The sequence below is a fragment of the Ramularia collo-cygni genome (genome assembly GCF_900074925.1).
Source record: "Ramularia collo-cygni strain URUG2 genome assembly, contig: RCC_scaffold26, whole genome shotgun sequence".
Classification (NCBI taxonomy): domain Eukaryota; kingdom Fungi; phylum Ascomycota; class Dothideomycetes; order Mycosphaerellales; family Mycosphaerellaceae; genus Ramularia; species Ramularia collo-cygni.
The window spans coordinates 77,179-95,542 of record NW_019716280.1 but is presented as its reverse complement, the minus strand read 5'-3'; the positions used below and the strand labels follow the sequence as shown (position 1 = coordinate 95,542).

The following is an 18,364-nucleotide window of genomic DNA, read 5'->3' as shown; positions in this document are numbered from 1 at the left end:
CACTTCTCTTCGAATCACACACGCCATCTCTTACTCTACCTGTCTGCTGCATTCACTGTCCGGTACAGTGCCCACAAGAAACAAATCAGCAGTATCACTCCTTGCCCACTCAACGACGCATTCACTATTGTCGAACCTCTTACCCCGATCACTATTCAACGATTTTACGATGCTTACTCGCGCAGAATTCTTCGCCCAAGCTCCTGCTATCGTACAGCCAGGAGACACATGTCCCATTTGTCTAGAGGAACTAGAGGGCCAACACCCTCTTCGCCTCAGGTGCAACCCGAACCACGTCTACTGTCGAGAATGCATCAGACCATGGGCCACCCAGCACCGTCGTTGTATCCTGATGTGTGGAATTGAACCGTGGGATCCTGCACCATGGACAGACATCTCACAAGCACTTATACATAAGACCAACGTGGACTTGTTCCATTCGGCCAAGTATACCTTTGGAGTTTCGCCTGGAACACGAGCTGACTATATCGCGGGTTCGTTCACATTTACCGAGGATGACACCTTCCTGCCTTTGGACGGACGCTGGATTGATTACCTCGCTGCTAGACGTGAGCCGAACATGAAAGGTATACCCATGATTCAAGTGAGCATCGAAAGCCAAATGGCCATGGAAGGTGTTGGCTTGTCCGAACCCGAGAGACTTCTCCTCCCAATCGTCAATCTTGCTAATGTCATTCCCCTCCTTGCAGCCAACTCAGGTCGCCCATACAATGCAAGTGACATGCAGCAATGGCGCCTCGTGGCGACACACTTGGTTAGTCACATTCCTATGGATGCTGTGGTCTTCCCAGAGATCGAGGTCGTGCCTAGAGATTTGAAGGAGGTAATCCTCAAAAGCCTGAGTACCGCGGGTGCGGACGTGACCAACATCACGTTTTTGCAAAAGGGAACGCATGGCTCAGATCTGGACCTCCTGATGGAGTATGTTGCATACATCATGTATAGGGAGTGCTGGGTGACGAGTACGCATACTCGCCCAGGATTCATAGCACTGCAGAAGTTTCGTTCTTTGCGTAAAATCCAAGCTCGGCGATTCGAGCAGGCCACATGGATGCTTGAGGATCCCGAGCGTCAATGTGAAATGATGTGAGGTGAAAAGTGTGGTTGGATCCCGTTCTCGACTAGATCTCTCGACAACTATAGCGTGTCAGTCGGTAATCAGAAGTATTATTCAAGGGTGAACAGCCCAGGAACTAAAACCAATCGTCCCATTTCCCCGCTTCATAATGGAGGTATTCACTGAGGTTCGTGTTCGTAATGCTGGCATTGATAGGCCGAATGACTCTGTATGTGGCTCAACCGAGAGCAAACAAATCGCCATGTGTTTGTTGGTGGCGTCTATAGCGCACGCGCAGAAGCCGGGCAGCTGACAACGGACTCATAGCAGCCATGTGGCAGGCCGATCTCGTCAGATCCGTGTTTCCAAGAACGACATAGTTCCGACAACCAGGATGGCAACAAAGACCTCCATCGAGACCAGGAATTTAGTTGTTCTTTTTCCGATGATTGGTCAGCTTTATAGATTCAATTCACATTAAAGTACCACCAGATTTACCCCCAGAAGACATTGTGACCAATGTGCGGGTCGCCACCACAAGGTAGAGAACCGTGGTCGTACGAACTAGTGTTCTGTCCGTCTGTTGAGTCCAGCGGGTATCTTGACCTTCGCGTCGGCTGCCGAGAGCCGAGCGGCGGCGCCTGAATTGTTGGAAAAGCAGTTGAAATGTTGGATTCCAACAGTGGCGTAAAAGCCATGGTTGTTGGTTTGGATGCTGTTACACCAATTAAGTCGCGTGTTGCGAGCTCTGAGGTTGTTTTCAGGGCCGGGTAGTTTACAGCCTAGTTATTTGAGGAGCTTCTCAGCCGGTTGCTCACCGGTCGATTCAATCCCAGGCGGGACCTGGGCATCACACAAGAGGCTGCAACCTGGGATCCAGTGAGTCTCGGCGCACATTCACATGCCATGCCGCTCTTCGCACCACACGGCACAGATGTCACCTTCCGGCGGCCTTTAGCGCGTCGTGTGGCATTTGTGCAGACGAAGTTGGCTCTCGTCTGTGTTCCCCACTGACGAGAGTCGCTTGTCGTGCGGATTGGGATTGAAAAGCCATCGCAAGCGCGCGGAGGTCCATCATTCCAGAGGCTTGGTTCGAAACTTCCGTCTGGGAATCCCCCTCTGCGTGGCTGCACTGGTTTCAAAAAATGGGGAGCGAAGCTAGAGCTGTATCCAGCAAAAGATGGCCAATCTCAAATTTCGCGTTTGCTTGATCGGCTTCGTCAGCTTGCATCCACCGATGGCTGTCCTCTGTGCTCATCCGAGCGGAATCGTGTCCACACTCTTTCATTTGGTCTGAGTACGCTTCTACTCGTGTTCACAACACCTTTTGATGGTCAAGATGGCTTTTCCCGGTGCATTTTGAGTGCTTCGGTGGCACCATCTGTCCTCCACAGCTCTGCGACCGGCCCTGCATGATGGGAGTGAAGTCACATCTTGTCTAACTATTCCTGGTTAGAGTCACGCAGCTTGGCGCGTTAGTCTCAATCGTCGGCGCTTAGAGAGGAGTGTTGCGCGAGCACTTTGCGCCTTGCTGTTGCGCTTGCTGGGAACAGCACGCTGGAAACATAGCGTTCCAGGGCAATGCGTGGAGTGGATCTGGAGGCCCAGCACAGTGCAACCTCCCTTACCCAAGACGTGGGATCGCGCCTGTTGGCTTGAACTCTGTTGGCCTCGCTGGAGCGGCACAGCAAGGTAGGTAGCTTGGACTACACTTGCGTTCAGCTGCGTCTCTCACGATAAACATTGCGCCGTGCCGTCRTGGAGAGAAGGATCTTGCATATTTGTCGGCGATCCCATCTCACTWGGTAGTAGCCATCCTGCCTGCTGTGCGTGCGTCCGCGACTCGTCTTGCTGACGGTGTGCTGCCTGTGCCTCAGCCTCTGACCGAGCCTTGGATATGTTCACGGTCTGAATACCACCACTACCTCCATCACCGCGATCCGCCACGATCCACATTGCTGCAGGCAGCGCGATGCAAACACAGCGTCTGTGACTGGCAGGCCTCCAGATCCCCTCTCCGCTGCGCGACACCTCTGACTGAGCTTCGCTCTCAAAGGCCAATTCCTCGACAATGGCATTGAGTGGTCCCCTGATGCCTTTGGACGGTGGATTGTCGTCGTCGGCCTTTAGCCCATATTCGGATTCGCCCAACTCGCCTTCGCGCTTTCAACAGCTCCCGAACAACAATGGTGGGAGCGGAAACACGGCAAGCAATAGGTATACTGCCAAAGTCAAGCGTACCTTAGTCCCCGCCGCAATGCTGATTGTCGGACAGGTCGTCCAGTCAGCCGGCTGACTCCCTAGCACCTCCCGCTAGCCCATACCCGCAGCAGATTGAGCCTTCCCCCGTCGACTCGAATGGCACGGAGAGCACAGACATCGATGAAGACGCGCAAGAGGATGCAAACGTGAGGTCGCCGGGCTCGACGAGCAACGATGAAGCGATGGAGGTGCAGTCGCCGGATATTGAAATTACAAGTCCTGCGAGCAATAAGAGCGTACGACCACTCGATACGATAGCCTTTTCATGTACTGATGTGGCCAGGAAAACCCTCCGCCTAGGATCAACACAAAGCTGCCTGCAAGATTTCGATCCGACTCTGCAGACGATGGCCCGCAATCGGTGATCCATATTCCGTCGGGGTTCAAGGACTTTGACAGAGAACAGCAAAGCTCCAATGAGCAGCGATCTGGACAAAGTGCTCTCCTGGCCTCGCCGAGCACACCCGAAGCATCTGTGGTTGAGCCAGCAGATAAGGTGGGTTGTTATGTATGAGTAAAACATGGATATTGACGTTGACGATTCGGCCATTTCAGCGATTGCCAGCCTCGCCATCACCCGTCAATACCGACGTGCCACAGATACTGGATCGCTCAACACCGCGTGCTCAGACTCGGCAAGAACTCGATGATGACTTCAAACGTAGAAGTCGTCGTACGTCTAGTCTAGAAGGTCGGAAACATTTTTGAAAGTTTTCGCGGAATTACTTGTCCTGACATTGCGATCAGATATCCCCGAGGCTCTCGACAAGGACGCTGATGAGATTCATGACAAAGAAGATGGCGCCCAAGCGAGGGAGGAGGGAAGCCCCAGCACAGCGGGCCTGGTCGGAGACGGCAAAATGGGTGAGGCACTCACCCAAGGTGAATCTGAAGTTGCAGCCTTGAGAACGGCTTTGAGTGAGTGTTGGACATTATGCAATACGCTTGCGGGCCTTTCTTCCACCCATCGACAGCGAACCTTCAAGTTCGCGGGAAAGACCGACGTACAGGAACAGGCGTGGCGAAGTTGTTGGCGACTGTGTCAACAGCTGTACGACAATCGGGATGAGGACCACACTTCACAGGTAATGCCAACATTGGAGCTGTGTCGTGATTTCTGCCAGTCTCTGTTCGATGCGCGCGACAAAATGGACGAAGCATCTGATTCTGTCCTGCGCGTCAGCTTCGAGCTAAACAACCACCTTTATAACACGCACGATCGCAGCCTGCCGGACGCCTTCAACGAGAGGACACTGGACTTTTACATCACCATGTGCCATCGACTGATGAAGTTGCCCACATCATTGCCACAAGAGACAGATTCTCTCCTCAGAGCTTGTTGGTCCTTGGCGGAAATGCTCTTCAACATCCGGCAAAGCAGCCGCGTGGGACGAGCAGCAGACGAGGAGTTGCTTGGATCAGCTGTGCAGGCATGTTGGGAGCTCTGTGATCTCTTCCGTGAAGGCTGGACACAGATCCGTCCGGATAGGGGCACGCCGCGGCCCAGCAAAACGACATTTGGCTCAAGTGCATCCTTTAAGAGCTCTGCCTCTGTTCGGTCACGGGGATCCGAAGGACGATCAACATCAAGCACGCTGAGTAGCCGCAAATTCCACGACGCCCACGCAATCCCTCCGGAAACACCAGTGACTGTCTTCGACGACGCTTCCACCGCCAACTCTTCTCCTGACTCCGTGACGGTGCCGAACATTCTTGTCCTTGGACCCGCCAGTACTGGTAGCGGCTCTTTACGAGGCGCTCCGCACCACGAACGCTGGTCCAGCAATGCCAGCGTGCTTAGCGACTACTCGGAATCTGCAGGCTCGCAGCGCACATCATCGACAGCGACGGCCTCGGCCGAAGAAACACAGCTCTCCCGTCTGCGCTGTCTGCTTTTGAAAGCAGGCATGAACACTGGCTACACTCGATCATCCGGGCAACAGCTACCCGCGTATGTAAAAGCACTTCCAGACAATGCTTTTGGAACTCTCCCCTGGCAGATGAAAGTTCTCAACTTTTACAAAAAGTTGGTTACGAACGACAAATCCATGCTAACAGTGCATACTATGGCGAGTCGACGATTCACTGCTAGTGAGGCTGCAAAAGCAGTTAGGTGGCTTGGCAATTCTGAGCAATGGGCCTGGATGCGTGAGTAATGTCCATGTTGTGAACAGGCTTGCATGTTCTAATGTTATAATAGGAGATCTTTTCCGTCTTGTCTTTGGCTTTGGGGTCGACGATGCAGATCGCAGAGGAGGATCGTTGATGATATGAAGACTCTTGAATAAAGGTCGACCATTCATTCCGGGTGCATGGACACCATCGCATCGTCGATGATTCCTCCCCCTTCATTTTGGAAGATGCTGCGCACCCACCAATCCGCGTAGGGTGCTCGGCACAGCTTCGATGGGTTCGCATTTGGCGAAACTGCTCAGCGAAGTGGCTGTCTGAGCTTTCGCCGGATAGATCCACGAGTAAAGCTGCTTCACAGAGTTTGGAGACAGGCTGTACTGGTCCTTTGCATATCCTTCGATCCGATGTGTACGATTTCGGTGCAAGAGGGGAAAGAAAGCGCCTGAGCGCACTGGTTGGCTGTGGCGGAATGCGCTTGGTAGTACAGCGGCGACAACTTCTGGCAAGAGCCCCAGGAGAGGAAGATATGTGGAGACTGAACGAAGAGCATGACAGCTGAGTCTCCAGGGAGCCTTCCCAAATTTGTACATTAAATGAAACTGGTGGTTTGAAGCTCGAGTTGTTGAAATGAGGAGGCTATTTCGTTGAGATGCACCGGCCTTCGAACAATTATGGTATTATAGTCAAATTCATCAACAATCATTGCAATTTCTGGATTGTAACCGCATTTGTCGTCGTGTGGGTATGTAGGCTGTCAAGGGCGCCTCGGCTCAATGCATGCTCTTCTTCTCGTCGCCACCTAGCATAGGGTCGTCGATAGGAGCAGGCGGCGCATATGTGGKCCTGGGAGCCACGACTGAAGGCGCATCATTCGCAATCGCATCTTCGTAACTCGGTGGCGCATCTCCGTAGTCTTCAATAGGGCCACTTCCGGGCTGGCCAGGCCATGCATGACTTGATGAACTGCCAAGTTCAACGGGTGTGGGTGGTATTTGATTCGAGCCAAAGTCGGGGTGTAGCTCGGTCTCGACTTGAAGCTTTTCGGACAAGGGATCAGTCTGCAATTTCGAGGAGGCCTGTGCCATGCGGGCTAGGACCTCTGGGGGTGGTGCGATGCCAGAGAACACCTGCACGTCTAGTCTGAGTGGTAGGACTACACTTTGTGGCTGCGAGGTGGATGTTAGCGCAAGATCGGTTGGTATTGGACTTGGGACGGCAGTTCTCATCTCGTCACTCGTACAATTCGTCGAAGCTGCCCTGGCCATACCTTGTGGCTGCTATTCCCAACATAGCTAAGGCCTATTCGAACATCCAATTGGTATGAGCGTTCGATGTTGCAGGTAACAAAAGAAGGTGCGACATTTGTCGGTAGAGGGACACCACGCCATGCTCTGTCGTCTAGAACGATCTCAGTACCTTCGGCATCCGAGGCTGTGCCAATGAGAACATTCAGGTTACTTTGACTTGTGATTATCCAGCTGTTGGTTTCTGTGCGGTAGATCTGATGCGCTCGGATCCTGGTGAGTCCGATGAGCGATATTTGAAGCGATTGTAAGAATACTGTGTCGTTGCAGCTATTGAGCTTCTTTACTAGCAACCGCAAGGGAATGTCTTTGTTGCACGTCAGAAGAGCAGGCTCTGGTAGCCTTGCGTCCACGCTGAGACTCGGTGCTTCTTTGGAGAAGGTCGGACTCGTCGGAGAACTCGGCGCACTCGACTTCATCCCGAACAAGCTCCTCATCTTTTCCTTGGAGGGCACATCATCGGGAAAAGGGCTGAACACATGTCTTTGGCGAGCGTAAATCTCTGATCCTGAACTAGGAGGTCTCGGCGGCTCTATTGGGAAGAAGTTGAAAGGCGCATAAGCTCTCGGATTCTCCTTGAAGAACGAACTCCGACCAACAGTCACCTTGACAAAGTATCGAATCTCAGCTTCGCCCGGAAAGCCAGACATAGTCGGAGGAAGCGTCCTCTTGACATGTTGTGTCGCAGGCATCGCGACCTCCATGCCGATCATGACCGGCACTTGGCTTTTCTGGTGAACAGAGCATGCATTGTTAAACGGCAGCTTGAAACTGAAGGGGTACTCATGTTGTCCAGCTGGCAAGGTGTATGCGGCCTTTCCAGCCATGTGAGCCCGGGATTGTTGCACATCTGTAGGTGGAAACACAACCTGTACCCTGTATAGAATCTGTATTCTAGTCAGTACCGTCTCTCGAATTCCAAAATCTTCGGTGGAAACCCTGCCTTGTGGTACTCGACTTGTGGCTTTGGTCGCTGACCATCTGGGCCAGGCGGTGTCATCAATCTCGTGCGTGACTCGCCTTCAAGTTTGACTACAATGTTGCTGATGTCGGTGCTCTTCCCTGTGCGCACCACGACTCTTCCTGAAATCAGATCAAGATTGGTGTATGCGACGTTGCCCGGCTGGTCCAGCACCAACGACGCATTCATGGTCGATGCGGCACCGGCCCATTGTGCCAGACCGGGGGCACGACCAGAGCTGAGCGGGTTCATCGATGTGTCTCCTGGTCAGTACCCGGGAAGCTGACCTGGATGTTCAAGCCAGAAATCGAGCGGCAAGATAATGGTGTTGTCACTGCTGTGGCGCAGCTCCCTCCGGATGTACATCGGCACACAGGGATCAGCCGTAGCGCCATTCTATCAATACAACATCACTCCATTGATATGAAGAGCTATATCCAAACTATGTGCATCAAAATATTCGCAAAGAAGGTGACAACAAGGTAGAGTAAAGATTGGCATGCAGAAATTAACATTAGGATCTATGATCTTCTGAGCTGTCTTTATTGTCTTTCAAATCCGCCTTCGGGTCTATCACATGGGCCCTTTCTATCGTAAACTAATCCATAAAATAAAGCGCCTCGCTAAAATACTGCAAAACCTAACCCACACCTGGGTGTAACCAAAGTAAATCGCTGGAAGGAGGAACTCAGCCGTGAATAGAGTTGGATTCGTAAGTCGTCATGTGAGGATATCTTCTAGAAGACGGGCGTCGCACGGGAAGCAAAGCTCGAATAACCGGGCGGGGCCTCATAAGCGGAATGGGCAAGTCGGGTGTATTCCGGAGGAGGCGCCACGCTGGTGTAGCGAGGCTGGTATATGGCAGCGACCTCATCTCCGACCTCGTCTTCGACGAGCGGTGCGATGGAACTCCGGCGCGAGCTGGATCTGCTGTTTGAGTTGGACGAGGTGATCTGAAGGGGGAGTCTCAGATCGACTGTGCCTGCGATTCCGGCCGTCTGCAAGCCCAGCTCGAACTTCAGCTGATAGACGCGGCTAACGAGACATGTGTGGAAGGTAGGGACAAATGTCTTGTTGGCCGGCAGTGCAATTGGAACTTCAAGCACCGCAGTCCAGTAAGTCCCACCTTGATACGCTGCGCTGGGCTCGGTAAAGATGTTTTTTGCAAAGTCCGTTTGCACTGATGAGTTGGAGGGGCCAGAGTCCTGGCGTTCGAGCGTAGGACGCTTTCCGGGCTCGTGCTTGGTCCATTCGGTGCTTGTAACACTTCGCTTCGGTAATTCGACCTGCTCGGAGTGCATTCCTTGGGCAAGATCCGATAGCGCAGTTGCTTTGTCAGGGAAAGTGTGTCGGGCAGTGCTGGCAAAATATGTGCATACTTTGAGCTTGGTGCTTAAGTTGCCCAATCGTGGCGTCAGTGCCTTGGCGTCGATCGGGTCGAACCTCAACCTGATGACAGCAACAGATTTAGARGGTGAGTCGCTGCGTAGGACCATTGCTGGAGGCTGAACAGCTTCCATAACCAGCGTTCCGAGCTYGCCCTTGAGAACGCCCTTTCTGATTGACCGCTCCTTACGCATCGTGTACTCGGAGTCCTTGCCTTCGACGTCAAGCGGCGGCTCTTCACTGCGGGCGGGAATCACTCGCAGCTGCTTAGCCTTGCTTCCGATCGTCGTTCGAACGACTTCGCCTCCTTGTTCCTTGTCTTTCGAGATCTTTGCAAAAACGCCGTACCGAATGCTGGCCATTTCAGGACACATGTCATCGAGACCGGCTTTGTCCTCGGCATCGTTTTCCTCCCTCTCGCTGGCAGACGAGGGCCCCAGACTTGGAGGCAAATTTAGGTGAGCCTCCCGGACGGTGTTGCTAATGATCTTGTGTTGACAGATTTTTGGCAAAAGCTGATCCGGAACCACGAAAACAAACGGGAAGTCGTATCTTCTGCCGGCTAGCAGGAGGTTGCCTTCGGGATACAACTCTTCAAGGCCTGGTTGTTGCAACTTCAAGAATTGGTGAAAAGCCTCTGAGCGGCCTGAAACCGCTGCAGCAGTTGTAAGGCGTTCGACATATGTCCTCGAAGTACCGACAAATTCGACATCGATGTCGTCAAAGCTGGTGTCGCACGATGGGATGATGGAGACCACTCCTTCCAGCTGTTCGTGCGTAGTGTATGATTTTTGCTTGTTGTTGATTGTGATCTTGATTTCGGGTTTCTGCCCATGACAAAGGCCGCGTATTTTGGCCTGCATGTTTACGGCATCGCTGCTTGAGTTTGGGGAGGAGAACATGGTGTCCAGCGGAGGGTATTGAAACCGCGGCAAAACAAAGAAATGCTCTCTGACTTGGCTTTCACAATTTTGCTGGAATGCTGAGATTATCGATGCAATGGGAACGCCTGATGAACGAAAATTTTGATAACAACAAGAAAATGCGGGCATCGAGAACTTTTATAACAACGCCCCGTTTGCGATGCTCCCATGAGGAAGAGCGTGTCGGTGCGGCTCTTGAGTCACGGATTGTCGCCAACAGAAAATTGACGCCACAGCTTGACGATGGTGACGTTTGATTGGACCACCGGACTCTTAGCGCTGGGCGCATGCGCTAAATGTCTTGAAGTCCGACCCTTCGACAAGCAGCTCTATAAGCTCTTCTTACGCGAAGGCCGTGCCATGCAGTCGACCAGCAGATCAGTCTCTCAACTACCCTACTTGCACTTCCCCGGACGCAATCGTGCGACGGAGCAGCATTCTCCTACACACCTTGACTCCCAACGCAGTCTTTTTGCAAGCCCTTTGTGCGCCCGGGCGAGATTCAGCCCGCAGCCAGGTCGCGCCATTGTGAGCGTACGGACCTGCACCATCCAAATGCGGGCAGGAATTCCATGGGCAAAAGTCCTGGCATGGCGTATAGGTAAGGAGCAGGCGACGGGCCGTTGCCGGCCTTCAACGATGCGGTTTTACAGTGTCATTACGCCGTAACCGCCTTGCGCAAGTCCGAGTCCTCGTGGACGGGTGGGTCGTGGCGCCTTCAAAACCCGGGGTTGGGAAGAAAATTTTGCGAGAACGTGCTAGATTCCGATGTCTGCGGGAAGTATTCAACCGAATAGGAAACTGATCGGTATTCTTCTTCACACCCAGCCTGCACTCCGTGCGAGTCCAGACGCAATGGTGATGCTGCTACCAGGCGACGGATCAGGCAACATCGAGTGATTGCCCTGTCGGAATCACGTTGTCGGAGCCCGGAGTTCGTCGGCTTTTCGCAGGTCTGCCTCGGATTTCGATCATCTTCTTCTGCATACCAGCAAGGTGTCCAGGCCAAACACACGTGGGCATCGGAATGGGACGCAGCACCCCAGCTCGTGATGAAAGCCCAACTCCGCAGACATGGTATCAAGGAGCGCGTGCTCCATAAGCCTGGATCACCTCCGCCGGAAATGAAACCAAAAAGGAGATTCCAGGCGCGTTCGTCCAGCGTCGCTTGGGATTCATGCCGACGAAATGCCCATTGCTGCTTGGTGTATGCGTCGACAAGGCGGCGGAGAGAAGAAATATGTTCATGCGAACAGCTTGAGGAGCTTGAGCATCCCCGCCGGTCTTATACACAGAGCAATCGCACAACTTTCCCTTGATTGGCAGTCTTTGTCAGGCATCTGCTGATAGGAGATAGTGCGGAGCCACTTAACTTCCGTCTCTCGTAGGTTGAGCTTGGGTAAGCCTTGGCTACCTTCCAGTGAGGCTTCAAACTACCTCACCACCGTGCTGCGCACCAACAACCTTCCACTCGATGGTCGATTGATCATGCATAGCAAACCTCAATCCTGGCCGTAACGTAGGGATCAAACTTTGGCGAGTCGTATATCGCAGGAGTCACTGGATCAATCAAGGTGCATTCGATTCTTGCCTACGTGGGTAGATTGGAACGGATTGAATTGCCGCCAAACGGAGGTTTCTCAGCCATTATACCGCTGAAACTTGAAAGATATCTTGTGCTTTCACAGAGAGATCTCCCCTTCAGAACCCAAATACCCTCGAGGTACCGTGAAGATAAGAAGGAGCCGATCATCACGGCCATGAGAAGAATCAAGCAGACTGGTGTTACAACAGCTACTGTGCGAGGAGACCATCACTCGGCGACATCACATCGGAATGTATGTGTCAATGGCTCAGGGTATGCGTCGGAGACAGCGTCTTTCAAGGCMAAAAGATTCTGAGAATCTGACTCTCAGCACTACTTGCAAGCGACATACGAATACAGAACGGCCGCGTCGACCTTTCGTGTTGCCGATTGAAAATAGTCCTCGAGAGCCTCAGTGCGAATTCAGTCCTCGACGTTGGATCGGCCTGCACTGGCGTATTTGCAGCCTTTCAACATATCCCGACTGGTAATGACTTCACAAGCCGTGCAGGGCAATTTCGGCAAGCAATCGTACACGGCAGGTCTGCTGACTTCATGAAAACCATCGAAGCCTCCGGCAAGGCGATATAATCAAAGAAATACTTGTTTGCCTTGTCGTTGTGGAAGCAAGTAGCAGACAGCCTGGAAATTAGGCAGCAGCCCAGTCAGCAGCTTTATTTTGGATAAGTACCTATTTGTGATTCATCTCTTGTACTCTCACTCCCCACCTTCAGTTCTCCACTTTTACTCTCACGCATAACATCACGCTCGATAATCTTCATCAGGACACAGCACTCACTGAACGTAACATGAGCACCATGTCAGGACTTAGTGACATTAACATCTGCGGATGCTACTACATCGTTGAATACGAGCGCCAATATCTTCCTCAAGTCGTTTTGGAATCTCATACAACCATCAGCCCGCTCAGCTTTACCACACAGCTGAATCAGACTTTCAGCAACCCGAGTACAGAGAATCTGCCGAAAGTGCGCTACTGTTTCCCACTCTACGACGGAGTGGCAGTGAGTGGCTACACAATCACATATGCCGGAGAGACTCTTCGGGGTATCGTCAAACAAAAGGATGATGCCAAAACAATCTATCGAACGGCCGTCGACAGGGGAGATACTGCTGGCCTCCTCGAAGCTTTGCCTGCCGGTATCTTTGGAGTGACGCTTGGCAATGTACCACCCGGACAGGACATCACAGTCACCATCAGTTATTGTGGAGAACTCAGACACGACAGTCAGATTGACGGACTTCGATACACCCTTCCTACGAGCATTGCACCTCGCTATGGGAGCTATCCAGGCAACCTTCTCCAGTCCAATGTCCGCACTGATGGAGGCATACGGATCAGCGTCGATCTCGACATGGCAGTCTCCGCAATTCGCAAGGTACAATCACCTTCCCACCCACTTGCTGTCAGTATCGGACAGCTCTCCAATCCCGAAGCCAGCGGATCCTTTTCGTCTTCTAAAGCTTCAGCGACTCTTTCTTTGGGCTCCGCAGAACTTGCGCAGGACTTCGTGCTGCAAATCTTGGTCGACAATGTTGGCGATCCGAAGTCCGTGGTCGAGACCCATCCGACTCTACCCAACCACAGAGCGATCATGACAACACTCGTGCCAAAGTTCACCTTAAAGCCGGCCAACTCAGAGATCATCTTCATCGCCGATCAATCAGGATCTATGGAGGGGCCAAAAAACAAAGCTTTGGTTGCCGCCCTCAAGATCTTCCTGAGATCACTCCCACTTGGCGTACGTTTCAACATCTGCGCTTTCGGCAGCAGCTTTCAATTCCTATGGCCAAAGTCACTTGCATTCAGCGAGGACAACTTCAACACTGCGTTAGTTTTTGTGGACACCTTCGACGCACGCTTGGGTGGAACCGAACTCTTGCAGCCCATTCAACAGGCTTTTGAGCGCCACTTAAATGACCTTTCYTTGGAGGTCATGCTACTCACGGACGGCCAGGTCTGGGGTGAGTCCAAGGTCTTCGACTTTATCAACCAGCAAATCATAGAGAAGGGAGTTGACGCTCGCGTGTTCGCGCTGGGAATCGGAGAGGACGTCTCACATACGCTCGTGGAAGGCATTGCTAGGGCAGGCAATGGCTTCGCGCAGTTCACTCAGACTGAAGCGGAGATTGACCAGAAAATTGTGCGCATGTTGAAAGGTGCACTGTATGCTCACACCAAGGACTACACTCTGAAGGTGCATTACGAGGAAGCGAATGCGATGTCAGATGATGGTGACTTTGAGATCGTCGAGAAGCCTAGCAATCTCGTGGAAGAGGCTGCGGAGGAAGGCAGGACATCGACTGCCAAAGCCAAGTCATTCTTCGACCCATCGGCCGATCTCGACAAATCCGTCGCTCCAGCTGGTCGCTATGCTCACCTGCCGGAAATACAAACACCTGCTGTCATCCAAGCCCCTACCAGCATCCCCCCGCTGTTTCCATTCAACAGAACTAACGTCTACCTTCTTCTCGGCCCAGAATCGCCACAAAAGCACATTTCTCACATTACACTGCGAGCAACATCCTCCGAAGGCCCTATTGAGCTGGACATTCCTGTTCATACGGTTGAGGTCGGAACCAGCATTCACCAACTTGCAGCCCGAAAGGCCATTCAAGATCTCGAAGAGGGCCGAGGGTGGTTACAAACAGCCATTGTGAAAGATGCCGTAGGAACTGAAACGATGCCAGCTAGGGAGAAGTATGAAAGCCGTTTCGATGAGATTGTGGAGCGGGAGGCTGTTCGGCTCGGAGAGGCGTTCTGTGTAGCAGGGAAGTTCACATCTTTCGTGGCTGTTTCTGATCAGAATTCCGAAAACGCCGAAGAGATTGTGCTGCAAGCTGCGGACCCCCGTTTCACGAAGAAGAGGAAGGTTTCGAGCAGAATGGCCCGAGCACGCAGGGTCGAGATGCCCATTTCCCAGACTTCGGACGCAACGGTGAACATGCTCCCACCTGTTCCAAGAGCGAGCTACCGTATGACATCGGTATCGAAAGCTGCGGTTTGTAGACCATCGGGTTCGTTAGGTTCCTCCTTTGGGTCAGCGGCGTTCTCCGGCCGCTTTGGGTCTGCTGCTACGAATGATACTGGTCATCTCAACGGCCTCTTTGGGTCTGCTGCTAAGAAGGATACTGATCATCTTAAAGATGGGAACGTGATACATGAGATCATATCTCTACAAACTTTCGCCGGTGCCTGGATCTGGGGAACTGACTTGCTGCGCCTCGTCGGTAAAGCTGAGTCGCAGGTCGACATTAATAAGCTGGGGAACGACAAGGACGTGGCAGCCACGGTTCTTGCTGTCGCATTTATGGAGAGTACGCTTCGCGCGAGCAAGGACACGTGGGAGTTAGTCGTGAACAAGGCGAGGATGTGGCTTGGCAAGAAGATGGGAGGCGATAATAAGGCAGTCGAAGCGCTTATTCGTGCAGCCGCAGAAGGATTTCGGTCTTCTTGAAGCGCTGATTTATAAGACTATAAGTCGGGGCGGATCGATTGAATTGGCGAGATGAAGCAATCTGTATGCCCAACAAGCATGGAAAGTTGACGATTCAAGGAGCGACATTGGAAGCTGCGCTCCTCCAGATCTTTGGAAGCGGACCATCACGACCATAGATAGGATCATAGTCCGGTATCAAAACGCTTCCAGCCAGCTCACGCTTAGCGTTGGTAACTTCCAAATCATCATTACAATGATTATTGTCCCAGTGTGGCGATCCCTAGCAAGTATCAACGTGATGTATGTATTGACGTAAAATCTCAACATACTTTCGGATAGAGTCCGACATATGTGTAGTCGTCGCTACTCTCGACGTTTCGATGAGCGACACCAGCTGCATGAACTGCTATGTCTCCGGCTTGCATCTCAAACTGGATACCTCCGTTCTGATCATCGAGTGGGCCTACGCCGTATAGACTTTGTTCATCGTCAACAATGAAGCTCATGCGTACTCTTTGGTCCTTACTACGATGTCGTCAGTCCCCGCGATTTATCCCTCAGAGAAGAGGTGTCGCCAGCCATTACCCATTTCGTCTTGCCCTTGATGGCAGCGTAGCACTCGTGCGTGTTGGAATGGAAATGTGCGATGGGAACATGCTTGAAGACGCCCCCTTTCACCCAATCGTTGCATCTAAATGCTTCAGTCGTTGATTCGATGCTRAGATCTGCTGGTAAGACGTCGCGGTAGACCAGAACGGGTAACTTTGAGTTTGGACAGTGAACGGTGGCTTTGACCCAGTAGAGCTCGGGCTGCGGTGGAATTGAAGACATTTCGCTCGTGTAGATGCTTCAGAGCACTTGAGTGGATTCTTGCTTTTATTTAAAATCAACAATGATGTGACTTGCTTGTGACGTTGTGATGAGCTCGAAAGCTTCCCCGCCATAGGAGGAGGGTCGTTCACTCACTCGTTGCAATACGCGAAGGAGCTGCTAGCGCTAGGATTGGCCTGTGCACACAGATCAACTGCAAGATCAATTTCAGTCTAATGTCCAACTCACGTACTACATAACCACTTTTCTCAATGGATCGCTAGCTCTTTGGACGTTCTTGAAGGCCTAGCAGATATAGGGTCCATGGCCGGCATAAGATAATGCTTATGCGCAGTAGTTGATGTGGCCCAGCTCCCCAGTCCATTGGTAACGGACGACATCTACAAGCTTCCTCAAGGTATCCGGGTGCAAGACGATCCGAACAGCATCGGCCGTCCACTTGCTATGGACTTCAGGTGACGGCCTGTGCTTGGCATAGAGCAATCGTAGCTCTCTACGCTTCGTGTGGATGGAGGGGCCGGTTCTTCTCATAGTCCCGTAGGGCTCGAGTGCCTCAATGAGTATGTATCTCATACGCTCCGATATCTTGAGTCTTGCAATGGCAAGGTTCGTCTCCAGTGATCCGCTTGATGCCATGCAGAGTCTCATAAATTTTGTGTCCAGAATCCAAGAGCATCCAGTTGCGGAAAAACATTACCATCAGAGCAAACATGTTACCACGATGGACCACATCGGGGGCGTCACTGATGCATTGTACGAGAAGGCCGTCCAAGTAGGTATTGCACCTACAAAGACAGCCCCACACCCCACGTAGGACCACATTTTCTCGCTGGTTCCTCCGACATGCAAAAGGAATCGATCCGCTTCTAGTGAGTTGCCCATCACCAAATACTTCAAAAACCTGTAATTTCCATGTGCAGCCATACTGTGCTGCATCTAGCGACGGCTGCTCTGCTGCGATGATGTTGCGATGCCCCGGGTAGGATGTCCGATGAGTGTTGGGCTTTCCTGTATTCATGATGGAGGCCAAGAGAGAATATCGTGCCGATTTTTCCGACTCTCCAGATCTGCATGCAAACCGAAGCTTCCGCTTTGGACAAAAGAGGCATGCCGTGTGTCGCGTGTCTCTCGAACCAGTGACGCCACGCAGACCAATCAAGTTCAACGCCTCCGAGGAATCTCCACCGGAGCCTTCATGTTGTTCTTGGCGCCACGAGGACTTGCATGTTGACGCAACGCTTGGAGACAAAGCTTGGAGGGCTTCTTCTTCGACCGTCTCGATCGATAGCCGGGCGCGATAGCCATGGTATATAAGTCAGTAAAATGTCAATCAGAAGTGGTTACCTTTGAGCTCCAACTTACAAAACATCTTCCTCCTACGGGCCCAATATGTTCACAAGCAAGGCATTCGCACTCGTCTTCGCATTCACCTCTCTTGCCTTCGCTCAGGATGTAGACTACAATGACCTTCCATCCCAATGCACTCAAGTCTGCGACCCTGTCGTGCGCCTAACACAACAATGCGACCAAGGCCGTAGCGATGCGGATCAATTGTCATGTGTCTGCCAAGCAACGAACGCAGCAGCCCTGCTTCCTGCATGCGAGGCATGCTACGCGATGTTCGACTCTGATGGCCATGACAACGGTYAGAAAATTGACAAACTGTCTTACTGGCAGAGTTGTGCTAATGTCCTGGCAGATGTCAATGATCTTGTCAGCAAGTGCTCCTTTACAACAACTAGCTATGTTGCGGCYGCTACGACCCCGGCATCACAAACAGGCTCGGTGACGACTGGCGATTCCGGAACTCCAGTCACGACTCAGCCCGCCTCTACCTCCTCGTCGGGTCCGGGCTCCGTTGGGATGCTGTCTGGCACCATGACCAGCTCAGGGAGTGATGCTCAGAACACTGGAGCCGCGGCGGCTGTCGGATTGGACGGAATGCTGGGCGTGTTGGCCGGTGTGGCCGGTGTCGCCGGTGTCGCAGGGTTGTTGTAGAACTGGAGGCTGGTATCTATGTAGCGTGGAAACCATTCTGGGGACAGTCGTCGCGTGAGAAATGTCTAGACATCTTTGCCAGACAAAAGTGTTTCAAGATTGCCATCTGATGAACGAAGTGTGCCGTTACCTTCAAGATTTGCTACTGCACAACTTCCGAGCCATTCTTCTCTTTTCCTAGACACACAGCAAATTTACCCTTAATGACTTTGTGAGGTTGATGAGAAATGGCGCGCAATTTTTTGGCCGCCGTACTGAGCTGCCTTGAAGATAAATGGTTCTCACTGGCATCTACCTATGTTCAGCGCGGACCAAGCTGTCTCTCTTCGGACCTTTGCTGCCTTTTTTAGTTGACTCATGCGGCGCGGCGGCAGTCGAGCCTTGCAAAGAGCGACTCGCTACAACGATGTTGCTTCTAGCTGAGCTCGATGTATCGCTTGGA

At 52.3% G+C, this 18,364-nt stretch overlaps 8 protein-coding genes; 4 read left to right on the top strand and 4 right to left on the bottom strand.

Annotated features, from left to right (window-relative positions):
* Positions 1 to 169: 169 nt before the first annotated feature.
* RCC_11015 (uncharacterized protein) lies at positions 170 to 1,111 on the top strand (the record flags this gene model as incomplete). The annotated part of the gene is made up of 1 exon (XM_023776242.1): positions 170 to 1,111. One exon carries the CDS (start codon positions 170 to 172, stop codon positions 1,109 to 1,111), a length of 942 nt encoding a protein of 313 aa, XP_023632010.1.
* A 318-nt stretch (positions 1,112 to 1,429) lies between these two features.
* Positions 1,430 to 1,776, bottom strand: RCC_11014 (uncharacterized protein; the record flags this gene model as incomplete). XM_023776241.1 has 2 exons in its annotated part: positions 1,430 to 1,514; positions 1,577 to 1,776. The coding sequence occupies 2 exons, from the start codon at positions 1,774 to 1,776 to the stop codon at positions 1,430 to 1,432; spliced, it is 285 nt and encodes a 94-aa protein (XP_023632009.1).
* A 1,373-nt stretch (positions 1,777 to 3,149) lies between these two features.
* On the top strand, positions 3,150 to 5,614 carry RCC_11013 (uncharacterized protein; the record flags this gene model as incomplete). XM_023776240.1 has 6 exons in its annotated part: positions 3,150 to 3,295; positions 3,354 to 3,576; positions 3,624 to 3,836; positions 3,896 to 4,031; positions 4,088 to 5,488; positions 5,541 to 5,614. The coding sequence occupies 6 exons, from the start codon at positions 3,150 to 3,152 to the stop codon at positions 5,612 to 5,614; spliced, it is 2,193 nt and encodes a 730-aa protein (XP_023632008.1).
* Positions 5,615 to 6,243: 629 nt separating this feature from the next.
* Positions 6,244 to 7,990, bottom strand: RCC_11012 (related to arrestin (or S-antigen), N-terminal domain protein; the record flags this gene model as incomplete). XM_023776239.1 has 3 exons in its annotated part: positions 6,244 to 6,639; positions 6,741 to 7,653; positions 7,731 to 7,990. The coding sequence occupies 3 exons, from the start codon at positions 7,988 to 7,990 to the stop codon at positions 6,244 to 6,246; spliced, it is 1,569 nt and encodes a 522-aa protein (XP_023632007.1).
* Positions 7,991 to 8,475: 485 nt separating this feature from the next.
* Positions 8,476 to 10,026, bottom strand: RCC_11011 (uncharacterized protein; the record flags this gene model as incomplete). Its single annotated transcript, XM_023776238.1, has 1 exon — positions 8,476 to 10,026. One exon carries the CDS (start codon positions 10,024 to 10,026, stop codon positions 8,476 to 8,478), a length of 1,551 nt encoding a protein of 516 aa, XP_023632006.1.
* A 2,415-nt stretch (positions 10,027 to 12,441) lies between these two features.
* RCC_11010 (related to Vault poly[ADP-ribose] polymerase) lies at positions 12,442 to 15,111 on the top strand (the record flags this gene model as incomplete). Its single annotated transcript, XM_023776237.1, has 1 exon — positions 12,442 to 15,111. The coding sequence occupies one exon, from the start codon at positions 12,442 to 12,444 to the stop codon at positions 15,109 to 15,111; it is 2,670 nt and encodes an 889-aa protein (XP_023632005.1).
* Positions 15,112 to 15,205: 94 nt separating this feature from the next.
* Positions 15,206 to 15,749, bottom strand: RCC_11009 (uncharacterized protein; the record flags this gene model as incomplete). XM_023776236.1 has 3 exons in its annotated part: positions 15,206 to 15,373; positions 15,423 to 15,618; positions 15,679 to 15,749. The coding sequence occupies 3 exons, from the start codon at positions 15,747 to 15,749 to the stop codon at positions 15,206 to 15,208; spliced, it is 435 nt and encodes a 144-aa protein (XP_023632004.1).
* A 1,564-nt stretch (positions 15,750 to 17,313) lies between these two features.
* On the top strand, positions 17,314 to 17,922 carry RCC_11008 (uncharacterized protein; the record flags this gene model as incomplete). XM_023776235.1 has 2 exons in its annotated part: positions 17,314 to 17,569; positions 17,624 to 17,922. 2 exons carry the CDS (start codon positions 17,314 to 17,316, stop codon positions 17,920 to 17,922), a joined length of 555 nt encoding a protein of 184 aa, XP_023632003.1.
* Between the last annotated feature and the right edge of the window lie 442 nt (positions 17,923 to 18,364).